The sequence below is a fragment of the Capra hircus genome, chromosome 3 (assembly GCF_001704415.2).
Source record: "Capra hircus breed San Clemente chromosome 3, ASM170441v1, whole genome shotgun sequence".
NCBI classification, from domain to species: Eukaryota; Metazoa; Chordata; class Mammalia; order Artiodactyla; family Bovidae; genus Capra; species Capra hircus.
The window spans coordinates 103,986,992-104,004,569 of record NC_030810.1 but is presented as its reverse complement, the minus strand read 5'-3'; the positions used below and the strand labels follow the sequence as shown (position 1 = coordinate 104,004,569).

The window sequence follows — 17,578 nt, the reverse complement described above, 5'->3', positions numbered from 1 at the left end:
TCCTTCTCCAGGGAATCTTCCTGACCCAGGGATCGAACCCAGGTCTCCTGCATTGCAGGCAGACGCTTTAACCTCTGAGCCACCAGGGAAGCCCAAGTTGTATAAAAATATGGGCTACTAGGCTCCAGGGTTGGAGTACAGAGAGGGAACAAAGGGGTGGGCTGGGAATAAGAAGAGGCAAAAGAAAGAAAAAGGAAGCCAGAGGGTGACAGTAAGATGAAGGAACAAGGGGAGAGGGACGAACCACAAAGCCAGACATTTACAGAGAGCGGGTGGGGTGGAGACACAGGGACCCACAAGCTGAGCGGCACGCCAGGCAGCGCCCCCACTCTGAACGACATGCCTTCCCTCACACCCTATAAACCACCAACCAGAAAGTTGATCACTGTTCCCCCATTTGTGTAGGACTTCCCTGGTGGCTCAGATGGTAAAGCGTCTGCCTACAATGCGCAAGACCCAGGTTCAATCCCTGGGTCAGGAAGATATCCTGGAGAAGGAAATGGCAACCCACTCCAGTATTCTTGCCTGGAGAATCCCATGGATGGAGGAGCCTGGGAGGCTACAGTCCACGAGGTTGAAAAGAGTCGGACACGACTGAGCGACTTCACTTTCACTTTTTTCCATTTTTTCAGAAAAATGAAAAAGCCCAAAACCTCACACTGAGGAGTGGACAGTCTCCTGAGGAGAAAAAAATCACCTCTACCTGGGCCCCAGCACCACCCAGGACAGTCTGTGGAGAAGTCTACTAGTCTGAGGCCAAATGAGAAAAAACAAAGTGGATAGCTATATAGCTTAAGTGTCTTCCGTCTGAGATTTAAGCCCTTGTTTCATCCTCTTATGAAATGAGTGACGGTCAATGGCAATAGCTCCTTTTTACTTGGGCTTCCCCGATGCTTAGACAGTAAAGAATCTGCCTGCAGTGCAGGAAACCTGGGTTGGATCTCTGGGTTGGGAAGAGTCCCCTGGGGAAGGGAATGAAAACCCACTCCAGTATTCTTGCCTGGAGAATTCCATGGACAGGGGAACCTGGCAGTCGAACGTGACTGAGTGACTAAGCACAGCAGAGCACTTTTTACTTAACCGTTTAACTTTAGGTCCTTACCTAGCAAACTGAAAAGCTGGTGACCTTCTTGGGTACCCAAAATTCTTTTCAAAATTTTATAGAAATCCCAGGAAACTGTCAGCTATGCACAGAAATGGAGCAGGTAGGGAGGGTGTGGAAGGAAGTGCTGCAGTGGTGGGCCCAGAAAGAAGGTGGATGAAGAGGCAGACAAGAGTGCCAAACTGCTGGTCCCCCTGGAGGGGGCGAGGCGAGTGAGGGCCAGGCGCGAGGGATGGTGGGCAGGCAGCCGGAGAAGGCCCTCTGCTCCAAGCTCAGGAGTTTGAGCTTCACCTGGAAGTTAAGGGGGGTCATAGCTGTAGATCAGAGCAACATTCAGGCTTGTGATCTAGAAAGAGGCCCATGGCAGTGGCGTGGAGGACACCCGGTGCTCTCCCCCCAGAGACAGAAGTCAGTTTCACAGATCCTCGTAGGAACTCTGTTGAGGGACATCCCTCGGTCCAGCGGCTAAGACTCTGCACTCCCAATGCAAGGGGCCCACAGGCTGCAACTAAGACCCAGGCACAGCTAAATGACTAACAAAAAGAATCCTGCCAACATGGGACAAGAACCTGAGCCAAGGGAGAGGGTGGTCCGGCCTGCTATCCTGGGCATGTCCTGGCTCAGAGAGAGGGCTGGATGGTAGCATCCATCGCCAGACAAAGAACACGGGGAGGTTTGTGGTCCAAGCTCTGGGCAAAGTGGAGATAAGAATCCAGAGCTCAAGGGACAGATGTGGCCTAAAACACAGGTGAATTGCTAGCATCTGGTATATACTCACATGTGCCAGGCTGGGTGTGAACTGCTGTCTAAGCTTGGTTAGTCCTCTCAGCTCAGTGAGGCAGGTGTTTGGTTTGGAAGTTCTGAAGCAGGCCTATCATTCCCATCTGGAAACCAAGCAAACCTGGGCACTTCCCTAAGGTCCCACGGGGAGGGGCAGTGCCAGCGACCAGAGCCCAGTCCGCCCCGCGACAACACTGCACCCAGGGGACGCGACAAGGCCGCCCCGTGGAAGCGGCACCACGGCAGAGTCAGGTGATGCCCAGGGAGCGGTGAAGGGGCACGGTCTCTTCACAAACGTGTCCCCAAGTACCCTTTAACCTGCACAACTTCCCCTCGGGCCGTGCCGAGGGGAGGAACGCAGTGAAGTCCCCCAGAATGGGATGACTGCAGGGTTTGAGGTGATAGTATATGGCTGAAGGGATTGGGCCAGGGAGGCCCACCTGCCCGGACAGCGTGCAGCCCAGCCTCTGGGTCCCCCAAAGGCCATGTGGACGCAAACCTCTAGCACCTCCTCAGCAGTGTGACTCCCAAGAATGGGTCCCCGCTGCTCACTACCTGTCACAGGTGGTTGTTGATATTTCCCAGGTGAGCAGGGTGTGAGAGGGAGTCAAAGGGATTCATGAAAGCAAGAAACAACCCTCTTATGCCTAACGGGCTTTTTCCGAGCATTCTGCCCCAGCTCGCTGTGCAAAGGGCCCACAGGTTTGCTGGATGCCAGCCCTGCCAGTGCTGCCGGAGACGACGAACGTGAGGAACCCCCAGCCTGCGAAGAGCGGCTGACCAGCCGCCTGTCAGTGTGCAGCCTCTCCTTCCTGGCCTGACATCAGAGTGACATCAGCCCTGACAGGCAGGGACTCCGTGAGTCACTGTGGCAGGTGCTGCTGGCAGTCACCTGGCCTTCCTGGCCAGAGCAGAGCCCCCAGAACTGTGTGACTCAGTGCCCCGCCCTCAGGCTGGGAACCTCGCTGCCTCCACAAGACTGCGTGCAGCCAGGTCTCGGCCTCAAGGGGGCAGCGCTCGCTGCAGCCCAGGCGCCTGACTCCCCTCCCCCACTCCTCTACCCCGCACCCCCTCTCCCTTCAGGCCTTCCCGGGGGCCCCACTCGGGCCTCCCACCCACACACCTGTGCTCCCCCCGGGCCAAACAGCCCTGCGTTGGTTCACAGTCCATGTCCTTGCTGTTCCCGCGGCATATAATCCCCATTCTCTACTTGTAGGGAAACCCCTCCAAGACATAAAGCAAATGTCACCTCCTCCGTGAAGCCTTTCTTGCTCTTTCTAAACTGCCCGGCGTGTTGTCTGCTCCACAGCCTTATCAATTACAGTGGGATGCTACGCCAACCCCTCCCCTACCCCACCCCCACACATTCCCCATTTCACATTCCCCTCTACATTCCAACTCAGTGAGTCCGGGACTGTATCCAGGGCGGCAATTCTAGGACGTCCACAGCCCCGCTCTCTTTATCCCAAGAGCTATGGGCTCAACAGTTGTGGATCCTCCCGGACCAAGAACCAATCAACACAGCACTCAAATTACTAATCCTCCTACACTGGCAGTGCTAGTTATCATCTCTAAGAAATGTTTTTTTCTCTAAATTCATAAAAACTCTCCAAAGCGGACAAGATAAGTCATGTCATCTCCATTTTACAGATGACAAGACTGAGGCTCTGAGAGCTAAACTAACGTTACCAAGGTCACACAACCTGATTTCCAGGTCCAATGTACTTCTCTTGGCCTGTGTCAGGACCTCCACACCTAGGCAGGGGCATCTTACCTGTCTGGGTTTTAGGGATGGAGGCAGGTCTTTGGGGCTAGAAAGCCCATCAATGTAGTATCTAGTGCACTGACCTGTCTCAAACAGTCAAATAACTCTAAAACATATGTAACCTCAGTAAAACATACATAACCTCCCTCTCATTTTCCAGAAGCACTCCCCAGTTTCCAATCCTGTTGCATGGGAATAATCCAGGTTCCTCTTGCTCTGCCCTTTGTGGAGAGGGGAGCAGCTGGTTTCTCCCTTGGCTATATTCACCACTGGGGTTTTGAAGACCCTCCCCTCAAAACCCACGCAGGCACAGAATAGGAGCTCAAACCCTTCAGCTGCTTATGTGAGAAGTGGTCAAAAGAGTTCTGTCTGAGCTTACGTGATCACTGTAGCAAGTCATAGAAACATAGGACCTGAGGTTGAACATGTGCCTACCACACCGTCCTCCACTGGCAGGAGACTACAACAATTTAAAGAGGGACATCCACAGATGAGACCAGCTTTGAGGGAAGGTCCCCAGACAGGTAAGGAATCCACAAGCCATCCCATTCAGCAGCCTGGGAACAGAAGCACAAGCAGATGCAAGTCCCCTGGGAATTCCAGAAACATTCAGAGAGAGCAGACTAGCAGACTTATCAGGGGTTACCCTGGAGACCAAGGCCCAGTGAGACCAGAGCTGGGTTCACATGAGAAAGAATTTTCTACTTGAATAGATAGTTCTCCAAAAAAGATATACAAATAGCCAGTAAACACATGAAAAGATCTTCAACACCACTACTTATTATGGAAATGCAAATCTAAACCACAATACCATTGTGGACCCAGTGGGAGAAGGAGAGGGAGAGACAAACAGAGAGTAGCACTGAAGTATTCAGACTGCCATTGCAAAGTAGCTAGCCAGCGGGAAGCAGCTGTGAAGCAGGGGAGCTCAGCTCAGTGCTCTGTGAGGACCTAAAGGGGTGAGATAGGGCTGGGGGTGGGAAGGAGGCTCAAGAGGGAGGGAACATATGTATACTTATAGCTGATTCCGTTGTTGTACAGCAAAAACTAACACAACATTGTAAAGCAATTCTCCAATTAAGAAATCACTCCACAACACCACACCTGTAAGGAGAGGTATTAAGAAAGAAAGAAGAAAAGAGACAGAAGGGAAGAAGAAAGGAAGAACATACTAAGTGCTGACAAGGATATGAAAAAAACAAAACCCTGCACATTGCTGATAGGAATGTAGGAACGTACAAAGGTGCAGCCACTGCGGAAAACACCATGGCAGTCCTTCAAAAAATTACAAATAGAATTACCATATGGTGTAGCAACTATGCATCTGGGTATATATTCCAAAGAACTGAAGGCAGAGATCAAAACATATTTGTACAGCCACGTTCATGGGAGCATTATTCAGGACGGTCAAAAAGTGGAAGCAAGCCATGTCCATCTACAGATGAACAGATAAACAAATTATGGTATATGCATACAATGGAATATTATTCAGCCTTAGAAGGGAAGGAGATTCTGACACAGGTTACAACATGGATGAATCTTGAGGAAGTTATTCTAAGTAATACAAGCTAGTCAAAAAAGACAAATACAGTGTGCTTCCACTTACATGAAGTACTTAGAGCAGTCACACTCTGAGACCAAAGGAAAGCAGTGGTTGCCAGGCACTGGAGGTAGGGATGAATGGGAAGTTACTATTTAACTAGTATAGAGTTTCAGTTCTGCAAGGTGGAAAAAGTTCTGGAGCTGGATGGTGGTCAAGGTAGCACCATGATATGAAAGTGTTTAAGGCCACTGAACCACACGCTTTAAAAATAGTAAGTTGTAAGTTATTTGTGTTTTACCACAACTTAAAAAAAAAAAAAGAAAAGAAAGAATTTTCTAACAAAACAAGATTTTCTAAAGCTGTTTGTGACCATCCAAATAAAGTGCTTGGGATAAAAGGTAAACAGGTGTCAGCCTGTATCCAGAACATTTCCACCACACAATGTTATAAATGATTCACTCCCCTCCCAAAGGCTCCTAAGGCCATGTTAATGTTTGGTATTCAGCATGTTTTGGCTCAAAGTCCTTGTACAAACCAAAGACAGCTATGGACAGGTCAACACAATCTAGCCTGAAGGATGTTCTGATTTATTTAAATGACCTTTCTAAGGAGGATAGAGTAGTTAGGCTTCCCTTCTTGTCCAGGTCTCATCAGGAAATAAACTTTTGAGGATAGGGTCCAACAGAAGGCTGCCTCCTGCTCTCGATGGACAGAAGAGGGGACGGCAGCGCCTGACCCTGCGTGAGCCTGCACTCGACACTGCCCACTCCGCCGGCTCTCCAGGACAGGAAGGACGAGGACTACATACTGCAAAGCCAGGGTAGAGGAAACGCCGTCTCATCACAGCATCTGTTCTGGGGGAAGAATGCCAGCCTACATAGAAGTCTCCCGGAAGCCGGAGACAGAAGGAAGTGGCAGAGGTGGGGCTGGATCTGGACAACTTATCTCATTTCTGTCCTTTCTTTTTTATCCAAACATACTCAATAAAATTTTTTTTTTCTTCTTTGCTGTGTCATGCGGCAAGTGGGATCTTAGTTCCCTACCCAGGGATCAAATCTGAGTCTCCTGTACTCAAAGTGTGGTGTCTTAACCACTGGACCGCCAGGCAAGTCCCTATTATTTTTTAATTGCCTAGTATTTAAGAACAACTAATTTGGTCCAGTTATGCTGCAGGGCGAAAGAGGTCTGACACAGAAGCAAACCTGGAAACTATTCTACAGGAAGAATGGACAAAAAAGAAAGGGCAGAAACGATAGAAGTTGTCCAGCCCCAGCCCCACCTCTGCCACTTCCTTCTGTCTCCAGCTTCTGGGAGACGTACATGTAGGCTGGCATTCTTCCCCCAGAACGGATGCTGTGATGAGACGGCCTTTCCTCTACCCCGAGAGTAGTAAGCTCTCCATCTCTGGAAGCATTTAAGCAGAGGCTGGGCTACCACTCTGGTTTGTAATCAGGGAGATTCCTGTACTGGACGTAGGTCAATTAAATCCTAATGTTTCATAGGAAGGAGTGAAAAGATAACATCTCATATTATTTTCTTGGGGAAAAAAATCCAGCCATGTTAGTTTCTTGTTTGGAGAGGAGGGGACAGAAGAACTAAAAACAGCTTGGTCTAGCGAGCAGGGCTGAAAATGGGAAGGGGTGGGACAAGAGACACTGGTGATTATTATAAGCCCTTCTCTGCTTCTTTGCCGTGAGCATGTATTAATTTGATAAAAGTTTTAAAAGTTAAAAAAATAATTCCCATGGGTTTAAAAAAAACACATTAGTCATGCAGTTGCTAAACAATACATTTCCCAAAAATAATTAATTACATGGGAATACCCACGAAATTTGACATATGAATACATAAACACATATAAATATACCGAGAAGAAGAAAGAAGTATAGTAAAATGTTCTCACTGGTTTTCTCCAGGTGGTCAGAATACCGGGAATAATTATTCTTTGTATTTTCCTGGAATTTTTCACTAATCACAGTAATTACTCACAAATGATCATTATTACCTTTAACAATTTTTTTCAAGTAAAAAGCATTAGTAACTGTGGTAGATTAAATATAGCTACAAGTTCTTCCTGTCAAGTTGTGGAGCGGATCTTCCCTCTTGAGTCTAGGCCAGTCTGCTGGAAGATGACAGACCTCAGGGAGACCCGAGGGCCCCCTCCACTAGCCAGCGTCGACCGTCAGACATGGTGAACTGAGGCCATCTAGGACAGTGCAGGCCTGATGCACAACTAACTCAGACCGGCACCAGAGCTGTCCAGCCGACCATTTTTCAAAATCTTGAGCAGATAAATGGTTGGTGGTGGTGTTTAGCTGCTAAGTCATGTCCAACTCTTTTGCAACCCTATGGCCTGTCCTCTCTCCATGGGATTCTCCAGGCAAGAACACTGGAGTGGGTTGCCATTTCCTTCTCCAGGGGATCTTCTCCACCGAGGGATCAAACCTGAATCTCCTGCACTGTAGGCAGATTCTTTACCACTGTGCCATGAGGGAAGTCGGACTTGTTACATCCATCCTAAGTCACTTCAGTCCTGTCTAACTTATTTGCAACCCTATGGACTGTAGCCCGCCAGGCTCCTCTGTCCATGGGATTCTCCAGGCAAGAACACTGGAGTGGGTGCCATGCCCTCTTCCAGGGGATCTTTCTAACCCAGGGATCGAACTTGTGTCTCTTACGTCTCCTGCACTTACAGGCAGGTTCTTTACCACTAGCACCACTTGGGAAGACTTGTTACACAGCAACAGATGATTGATATAATAAGAAAGCTGAAACGCTCAGTTATCACATACCTGTCCAAGGGATGCCGGTGACCTCAGGGCTCCACTCGCTCCACAAGCCATTCCCAAATTCCTCCTGGGCCCGAAGCTGCACCACATGCCTCATGCCACTCCAGGCATCACGGATGATGCAGTGATACGAGAGATCCTTCATCTGCGGGTGAGAGGCACAATGGACTCTGGGGTGGAGCCTGAGCGGCACCTGTCAGATCCACAGGGCCCTTGGAGTCCTTAGACTCCCCCGTCCTTTAGGCTCTCCCTCCTTCAGGTCCAGCGGGCCACTCAGCTGGGCAGGAGGCTCACAAGAGGTGAAGTTGCCCTCAGGACCAGCAGGAGCAGAAGCTAAGTCACTGCCCCTGCCCCCAGGCACCACAGAAACTTGCCAGCACACCCTTGACTCGTAGGCAGCCCATTTCTCCCCCCAGGTCACACTCTCGCCCTCACAAATGGGCCCGTAAGGAGGAAACTGGCCTGGCATTATTCTTCCCACTTTATGAGTGAAGCAGCCAAGGCTCAGAAAGGTCCAGGGACTTTGGAAAGGCCGTGCGGGTAGTGAGCGGCTGACCAGGACCCAAAACTCATTTTTTTCCTTCTAGTACCCATTGCTGTGAAAGTGCTGCACTCAATATGCCAGCACATTTGGAAAACTCAGCAGTGGCCACAGGACTGGAAAAGGTCAGTTTTCATTCCAATCCCAAAGAAAGGCAATGCCAAAGAATGCTCAAACTACCGCACAATTGCACTCATCTCACATGCTAGTAAAGTCATGCTCAAAATTCTCCAAGCCAGGCTTCAGCAGCACATGAACCGTGAACTTCCAGATGTTCAAGCTGGTTTTAGAAAAGGCAGAGGAACCAGAGATCAAATTGTCAACATCCGCTGGATCATCAAAAAAGCAAGAGAGTTCCAGAAAAACATCTACTTCTGTTTTATTGACTATGCCAAAGCCTTTGACTGTGTGGATCACAATCAACTGTGGAAAATTCTTCAAGAGATGGGAATACCAGACCACCTGACCTGCCTCTTGAGAAATCTGTATGCAGGTCAGGAAGTAACAGTTAAAACTGGACATGGAACAACAGACTGGTTCCAAATAGGAAAAGGAGTACGTCAAGGCCGTATATTGTCACCCTGCTTATTTAACTTATATGCAGAGTACATAATGAGAAATGCTGGGCTGGAAGAAGCACAAGCTGGAATCAAGATTGCTGGGAGAAATATCAATAACCTCAGATATGCAGATGACACCACCCTTATGGCAAAAAGTGAAGAGGAGCTAAAAAGCCTCTTGATGAAAGTGAAAAAGGAGAGTGAAAAAGTTGGCTTAAAGCTCAACATTCAGAAAGCTAAGATCATGGCACCTGGTCCCATCACTTCATGGGAAATAGATGGGAAACAGTGGAAACAGTGTCAGACTTTATTTTTTTGGGCTCCAAAATCACTGCAGATGGTGATTGCAGCCATGAATTTAAAAGACGCTTACTCCTTGGAAGGAAAGTTATGACCAACCTAGATAGTATATTGAAAAGCAGAGATATTACTTTGCCAACAAAGGTCCGTCTAGTCAAGGCTATGGTTTTTCCTGTGGTCATGTATGGACGTGAGAGTTGGACTGTAAAGAAAGCTGAGCACCGAAGAATTTATGCTTTTGAACTGTGGTGCTGGAGAAGACTCTTGAGAGTCCCTTGGACTGCAAGGAGATCCAACTAGTCCATTCTAAAGGAGATCAGTCCTGGGTGTTCATTTTAAGGACTGATGCTGAAGCTGAAACTCCAATACTTTGGCCACCTCGTGCAAAGAGTTGACTCATTGGAAAAGACTGATGCTGGGAGGGATTTGGGGCAGGAGGAGAAGGGGACAACAGAGGATGAGATGGCTGGATGGCATCACCGACTCGATGGACATGAGTTTGAGTGAACTCCGGGAGTTGGTGATGGACAGGGAGGCCTGGCATGCTGCGATTCACGGGGTCGCAGAGAGTCGGACACGACTGAGCGACTGAACTGAACCCATTCTACCATCCCCTGAGTATCTAAGGGCTCTTCACTGTCCAAGAATAAAAGAAAAATTTACCGTCAGTGTTGTGAATGTCTTTGACTGTTCGCTCCGGTATCGGAGCTCAAACTGTAGCCTGTAGTAATGTGAGTTCCAGGACGGGGGGTCTTGCCAGGTGACCCTGAGCCAGCGGGGGTTTCTGTCCACTGCGCTGACTGAGATGTTGCCAGGTGGGTCGGGCTGCACTGTGGGGAGAGGGAGCAAGCGCCTGTGTGGCAGCAAGCGCAGCGCAAAGAGAGACCCGGGAAGATGGCAAGCCCCCAGCAGGCAGGCCCCCGCCTCCAACCCCCACCCACTTCTGCACACACATCCCTGCCACAGTCAGACCCCTGGCAAGCAAAGCACAAAGGCACCAGCTCACCAAACCCTTCACCAGGCCACTCCAAAAGGCGCATGAGGAGCATTTAATTAAAAAAAAAAAAAAAACAGCTAAAGGGCAGAGGGAGGCCTGAAGAGCTCACTTACGGAGTTTGAAGCCGTCAAATCCTAGGGGGCTGCTGGACTTGTTCCCGGCACTGTTGGCGACACACAGGGACACTACGTAGAAAGAGCTATCTCCCTCAGGGACAGCCAACTGGCAGGAGAAGCGCTGGGTCTCGGGGGAGTACTGGCATGGCTTCTGGAAGCCTTGCGCCGGACTGTGGAGACAAAACAAGGGCAGGGCTCACTATCAGCTGCGGCACTTACCCAGGACTGGGGTGAGCCGGGGGCCATGCTGAGATGCTGAGGCTCTGGGGTCTCACCCCGGGGGTGTTCATCTCCGCTCCACACACTGAGTAACACTTGCGGTCTTGAGTAAATTCTCCAACCTCTCCAAGCCTGTTTCCTCACTCAAAAATGGTAATGTTAATAGTACCCACCTCACAGGGCTTTCTTAGGATTAGTTGAAAAATGAGTGTAAGACATCTAGCTCAGCCCCTGCCGCCGCCGTCAAAGGGGCTGAACTAGAGGGCGAACTCAATCACCGTGGCATCACAGAGGCCATGCATTCAGGCTCTCTGCCAGGCCCTATGCTTTGGCCTTTGCGGGGGATGCAGAAAGGAACCAAGAGGCCCCACCCTGGCCCCAAGATACTAACAAAAGAGACCTGCCCTCATAGGACTAGGACAGCCAGTGGAATGCCATTCCAGAAGCTCGAAGTGCTGGAGGGGTTTGCAAGGAGATGGGAGTGTTTCTGGCAGGTGAGCCCAGAAAGGATTTTTGGGTGATAGAGATATTGGAGTTGAGTCAGACACTCTCCCACCTAGTCTGGAAGCCTGAGACTTCACCCATGTATGACATGTATGGGCCTGTGAGGCCAGGGCAGCCAACCACCTCACTGCCACAGGACAAATCAACCATTAACCTCTGTTTTGAGTCTGAACCCCAGGCCCAAGACAAACTCTTTTCTTCTTGGAAGCCCGCCCCCACCTTCCCAGTCTGAGTTAGGGCCTCCCTTCCCTCCTTCCACCATCACCCAGCCATCCATCCCGCAGGCCTGAGGCGTGTCTCCTACAATCTGTGGGCCCTAAGAGCAGTGCGTGTTAATCGCTCAATCATGTCTGACTCTACAGCCCTCCAGACTCCTCTGTTCATGGAATTCTCCAAGCAAGAATACTGCAAAGGGTTGCCACTCTCTTCTCCAGGGGATCTTCCCAGCCCAGGGATTGAACCCAGGTCTCCCACACTGCAGGCGTTTTCTTTACTGCCTGAACCACGAGGGAAGCCCTAAGAGCAAGGGCCAGTGTTTTTTTTTTTATTTTTGGCTCACGCAGCACAGCATGTAGGATCTCAGTTCCCCAACCAGGGATCTAACCTGCACCCCCTTGTGTTGGAACTGTGGATTCTTAACCACTGGGCTGCCAGGGCAGTCCAGGGGCCCAGCCTTGTTTGCCTCCTGTCTCTCCTTCAGCCTGGTAGAGCACCCAACCCACCGCAGATGCTGAACTTGACAAACACTTACGGAGAGAGTGAGCAAGCAAGTGCAGTGGGGCGAGGGTGTGACTGCCAGGCACACACATGAGCAAAAAGAGCAGAACACACAAAACCTCTTTGCGTTTCACCCTCACAGTCCCAGGATGGGCCTGAGTGGGTTCTGGGGGGACCTGAGGCTCTCGCAAGGGCTCCCCATTCCCCCTTCCTCACACCAGTGAAGACAGCCCAGGAGAGGCAAGTAGATGTGCCTGAGGCTGCTGTCAGGAGCGGGCTGTGAACAAAAACTCCCTGTCCGCTCGCACTATGTCAACACACCAAGTCTTCCAGTCAATTGAATAAGCTTTCCCTGGGCTGGTCTGGGCAGTTGTCGGCCACAGTACGGAACATCTCCTCTAAGCAGAAATGCCTTCCAGGTCCCAGACAATTTATATCCTAGCTCAGCTTCAGGTTGTGGAGACTTCTGACCCTCCCCGACTTGGAGTATGAGCCGTCAGTCCTAATGGCAGCTGCGTCTTGTGCAGACGGGCAATCTATACACATCTGTGTAGAGACCAAAACACAAACGTCACCACCAGGTGACTCTCTGGAGACGGGCACAAGCGCAGACCAAAACTCCCTGACGACATCAGTGCTTGAATTTTTTGACACTCTGATGATTGTCAGCTCAAACTCAGGGATGAGCATGTAGACTGACCCCTTCGTCTAGATGGACTTTCCAGGGGTCACAGAGGTGGAGAATCCGCCTGCCAGTGCTGGAGATGCAGGAGATGTGGGCTCGATCCCTGGGTGGGGAAGATCCCCTGGAGGAGGGCATGGCAACCCCCTCCAGTATTCTTGCCTGGAGAATCCCGTGGACAGAGGAACCTGGTGGGCTACCGTCCAAAGGGCCACACAGAGTCAGACACGACGGAGTGAGCACTCAGTGGGACCTTGGCTCTGAGATGGAAACAGAGAAAACTGCAGAGGTGTGATCATCCACCTGCTCCACACCCATGCCTGAACTCGTCCCACTTTGCGCTGTTCGAGCTGAGTAATATTCCACTGTAAATGTGTACCACAATTTCTGTATCCATTCATCTGTCAATGTGCTGTTGGGTAAAGTGTCCAGAGTGGCAGTTAAAAGGCAGCAGTTAAAAGGCAGACAAAGAAGTTTAAAAGCCCATGAAAACCAGAGCAAAGGGAAAACCTACAGCCAGGAGCTTCAGCAGGAAAAACGCGACCAACACGCCCGCTTCCCTAGTTGGTCTCGGTTACAAGCCCTGTTTGACACGGGCAAAACAAACCAGACACGGAGGACTGCTTTGGGGAGGGAACAAGGACATAAAAGAAAAACGTAAAATAGGGCGGCTCCACTCCGATGGGGTCAGCCCACTCTCACATCTTGGGGGTGCACTTTGTCATGCCCCTTGTTTAATAAATCCTGCCTGAGTGAGCTTTCTAGTCTTGTTTAACTCTACGACAAGACAAAGGACCAAGCACGGAACCACACCTGACAGGGCCATCTTCTGGTGCCACAGGGACCGCGGACCAAGTGTGACTTCCCGCCCCGCTGCCCCCAGCTCCTTCTCCTCACCTTATCACCACTTCCTCTCACCAGCCACGATGATGGGAAAGTCCTGATAAGCTCACAGTCAGGACTGATCAGGAGTTGCCCTTCCCCACCCAAGGACATCTGTGTCTTCTTAAGAGCAACACTCAAAACCTTTGTATTTTGAATGAAATGAGATAGACTGGGGTTTGATTCCTGGCAGCACTACTTACTAGTTAGATGACCTTAAACAAACTAGTTAGTCTCCGTGGTTCACAGTTTCTCCATCTGTTAAGGAGAAAAATAACAACTCCCACCCCTCCGCCCTGGCTACTGTGTGGGCCGTGCAAATAGGGTAGCACCCTGACCGGCACAGGGTGTGTTCTCCTGGCGAAGTCTCCTCATTCCCTTCTCCTCAGGTGGCTCAGAGGTTAAAGTGTCTTCCTGGAATACGGGAGACCCGGGTTCGATCCCTGTGTCGGGAAGATCCCCTGGAGAAGGAAATGGCAACCCACTCCAGTACTCTTGCTTGGAGAATCCCACGGAGGGAGACGCCTGGTAGGCTACAGTCCATGGGGTCGCAAAGAGTCGGACACGGCTGAGCGACTTTACTTACTTACAGCTTAAAGTACTTGTTCAATCGCTCATTTGTGTCTGACTCTTTGCGACCCCATGGACTGTAGCACACCAGGGTTCCCTGTCCTTTACATCTCCTGGAGCTTGCTGAAACCCATGTCCATTGAGTCGGTGATGCCATTCAACCATCTCATCCTCTGTCGTCCCCTTCTCTTCCTGCCTTCAATCTTTCCCAGCATCAGTGTCTTTTCCATTGAGTCAGCTCTTCCCATCAGGTGGCCAAAGTATTACTTTCCAGTAACATTTTGGAATCACTGGTCAGCCAGTTCCTCTGAGAGCTCCCCCACTCCCCATCACTTCTGGAGCTTCAGGAAGGTTGGAGAAGACAGACACACTGTCCAGCCAAGATACTTACAGCTTTTTCACCAGTAACACGGCCTTGGTGGTCAGGGATGGAGGGCTCCGGGGACTCCACTCACAATTCACGCTACTGAGGGGGCTCTTCTGGAAGCAGGAGATCTGAGGCTTCTCCGGGGGGACTGGAAGGAGAGAACAGAGGCTGACGAGGCAGCACACGTCCCCTCCTTTCTGGGCTCATCTCCCTTCTGAGGGGGCTCTCAGCTCAGCCCTGCCACCCCACCCTGCCCTGGTGCCAGCCTTCACTCCAGCCAACAGCCACGAACAGATCTTACTGGGATGGGAAATTAAAGGACACCAAAGTCCTCATGTCAGGCTAGGAGGTGGGCAAGTGAGGGGAGAAACCTGCGAGGCTAACTTGCCTAAAGGGGAGCACGATTCACAGAGAAAAAGCTGGGGGCTTTGGAGTTACACTGGTTGTGTGGGCAAGTCCCAATCTCCCTTCAGTTTTCTACTATGAAATTAAATCATTGAAAAATGACCATAATAATACTGCTTTCTCTCACTGGGACATTGGGAGGATGATGCAAGACACCAAGAAAGAAAGTCCCTCAGCACAGGGCCTGGCACACTGAGCGTCTGACTCTAGGGTATCTTACGAGATACGAGGGAGCTAGGAACCAGCTAATTCTAACAAAAAGAAGAGTTCATTCGAGAGCTTACTATGTGCCAGAGTTTTTAACACCATTATGTGCGCACGCATACACAGTCATTTAATCTTTACAATAAACCTGAACTAGGTTAATAAAATGAACCTTATTTTATTAACAAGGGAACTGAGGAGCAGAGAAGTTAAGCTGTGAAGGAGGAGGATTCAAACCCAGGCCCCTGTCTCCGGACCCTCAACCCCTAAGCACCCAGCAAGACCGGAGAGACGGCATCTCCTTCAGCCAGCTACCCCCACCCAGCTGGAAGCTCGGCCAGCCTCACTGGCAGGCGTCACTGGGCCTTTCCCTGAAATGCTCGGGCCAAGGAAATGACAGGAATTTAAAGGGTCAAGTGGGGAATCTCTCCCTGGAACACGAGAGCCATGCTGGGCGCTCTGAGGACGCCACTCACCATCCACCACCAAGCGCACTCTCCCAGCTGGGTGGCCTTCCCGGTAGCATGAATAGTTTCCAGAGTCGCTGGGCTGCACGGACGGCAAAAGCAGCCACCGTCCCACGCCAGCCGGTCTGCCGGGGTGCGAGCCTGTCATCTGACTCCTGAGCACCCAGTGGACTGTGGCATTGTCCTCTGGTCCCCCACCTGGGCAGGTCAGGGTGACATTGGCCCCTAGCACGCTGGTCAGCACATCACTCGCCACCTCTGCCAGGGGAGAAGACACTGGGTGAGACCACAGCAACCCGAGCAAGGGACCTCATTTCCAATTCGGGGAGCCACAGAAGGTTCCGGTGCTAAACATCTGGCCCAGGGTTATAGGAACGGCCTGGGTTATAGGAACGGCCCCCCATCCTGGGTTATAGGAACGGCCTCCCAGCCCCAGCCTTGGCCTTCTCCACCCAGTCGTTCCACTGAGCCTTCCAAAGGGGCTATCTGGTCACCCTGCTCCTTTGATTGGCAGCCCCTTCAAGAGCCTGCCATCGTCCACAGCAGGAAGTCCAAGTTTAGAGGCCGGCCCTCAGGGCTTTCCACCATCTGCCCCCTGCTGACCTCTGAACCCTCACCTAGCCCACTCAGCCTTAGAAGGGATGGAGCCCCTCCCCACAGGCTCGCGAGCTCCGCTCACACTCACCGCCCTCCCACCCCGACCCCCATGCTGCCTCCTCCTGTGGCCCATCTCAGCCCATCTGTCGCTTCCCCACAGGCCTTCCCTCAGCTGCTTTGGGCCCCCATTCTACCTCCCTCCCACATGACCTCTCACACGCTGCCTTTCAATTACCAATTTCATATCCATCTTCACTTCAGGACTCCAAGTGCCTCAAGAGTAGGTACCCTGTCTTGTTCTCTGCTGTATTTCAGTGCCTCGATGGTTGCCTGGGACCCAGCAGGGGCCCACTGAGCACTTGACGCATGTATAAACGAACGTGAGAATGAAGGCCAGGAACCCAGGGGGATGCACGAGTACACACGGAGCCTCAGAATCCAGGGGTCTCCGTGGTAAGTGGCCCATTTTACAGACAGTATCCAAGGCACCAAGGAATCGGGAGACTAGTCCAAGATCGCCAAGAACAGCGACACAGCTGAGATGCAAACCAGGTTTTCCAGCTCTGTTCAGCGCTCCCTCCACCTCCACCTCCACCTCTCTATCAGACCATTCAGGGCAACGCTATTTTTATTCTAGAGACAACATTGGAAAGTAAAAGAAAAGAAATGCACTCCCTTGAAAAATATCATGAGTGCTATTCAAGGCAAGGATATTAAAGATTAAAGGAACAACCAAACTTTTTTCAGTATAGGTTAAGGGGTTTCTCTGTTGCTCGGACAGTAAAGAATCCACTTGCAATGCAGGAGACCCTGGATCAATCCCTGGGTTGGGAAGATCCCCTGGCAACCCAAGGGAATGGCACCCCACTCCAGTATTCTTGCCTGAGGAATCCCATGGACAGAGGAGCCTGGTGGGTTACAGTCCATGGGATCACAAAGAGTCAGACACGACTGAGTGACTAATACTTTCATAGGTTAAATAGATTCACAACATCTAAGATTTAAATTAGTCTAACCAGCTAAGGAAACTGAAGCCAGGGAAAACAGCAAGTTTTCATATTAAGCACACTTGGTCCTTCTAACCAAATGTGTGGTCATGTATTAGCAAACAGAAGCAATTTCTGGTCAAAGATTTCCAAAAGGCCCAGAAACAGTGTCCCCCCAACCTGCAAAGCTTTCTTGTTTAGGAGGCACTCTTAATCTCTCTCCTTCCTCCCGCCAAGGCAACTGTCAGAGAGGAGGGACTAAGGATAACTGACTTCCAAGAAGACGACACTCCCAAAGCCAGCTGGGCTGGCTGTCTAGACAGACCCCGGGCACAGCCCAGCAGCCAGGGACACGGCCACAAAGGGGACAGTGACTGGGGATTTCCCTGGTGGTCTAGTGGCTAAGACTGCACACCCAGTGGAGGGAAACCGAGCTTAATCCCTGGTCAAGGAACTAGATCCTACAAGAGTTTGCAAGCCACAAC

At 50.8% G+C, this 17,578-nt stretch overlaps 1 protein-coding gene across 1 annotated transcript in view; it reads right to left on the bottom strand.

Annotated features, from left to right (window-relative positions):
- IL6R (interleukin 6 receptor) overlaps positions 1–17,578 on the bottom strand; it is a 55,026-nt gene that overhangs the window by 19,414 nt on the left and 18,034 nt on the right. The window contains exons 2-6 of the mRNA XM_018046192.1: positions 15,520–15,768; positions 14,459–14,582; positions 10,491–10,663; positions 10,044–10,210; positions 7,983–8,124 (exon numbers count right to left, since the gene is read on the bottom strand). Coding sequence (XP_017901681.1) covers positions 7,983–8,124; positions 10,044–10,210; positions 10,491–10,663; positions 14,459–14,582; positions 15,520–15,768 — 855 coding nt within the window. The remainder of the gene's footprint in view (positions 1–7,982; positions 8,125–10,043; positions 10,211–10,490; positions 10,664–14,458; positions 14,583–15,519; positions 15,769–17,578) is intronic.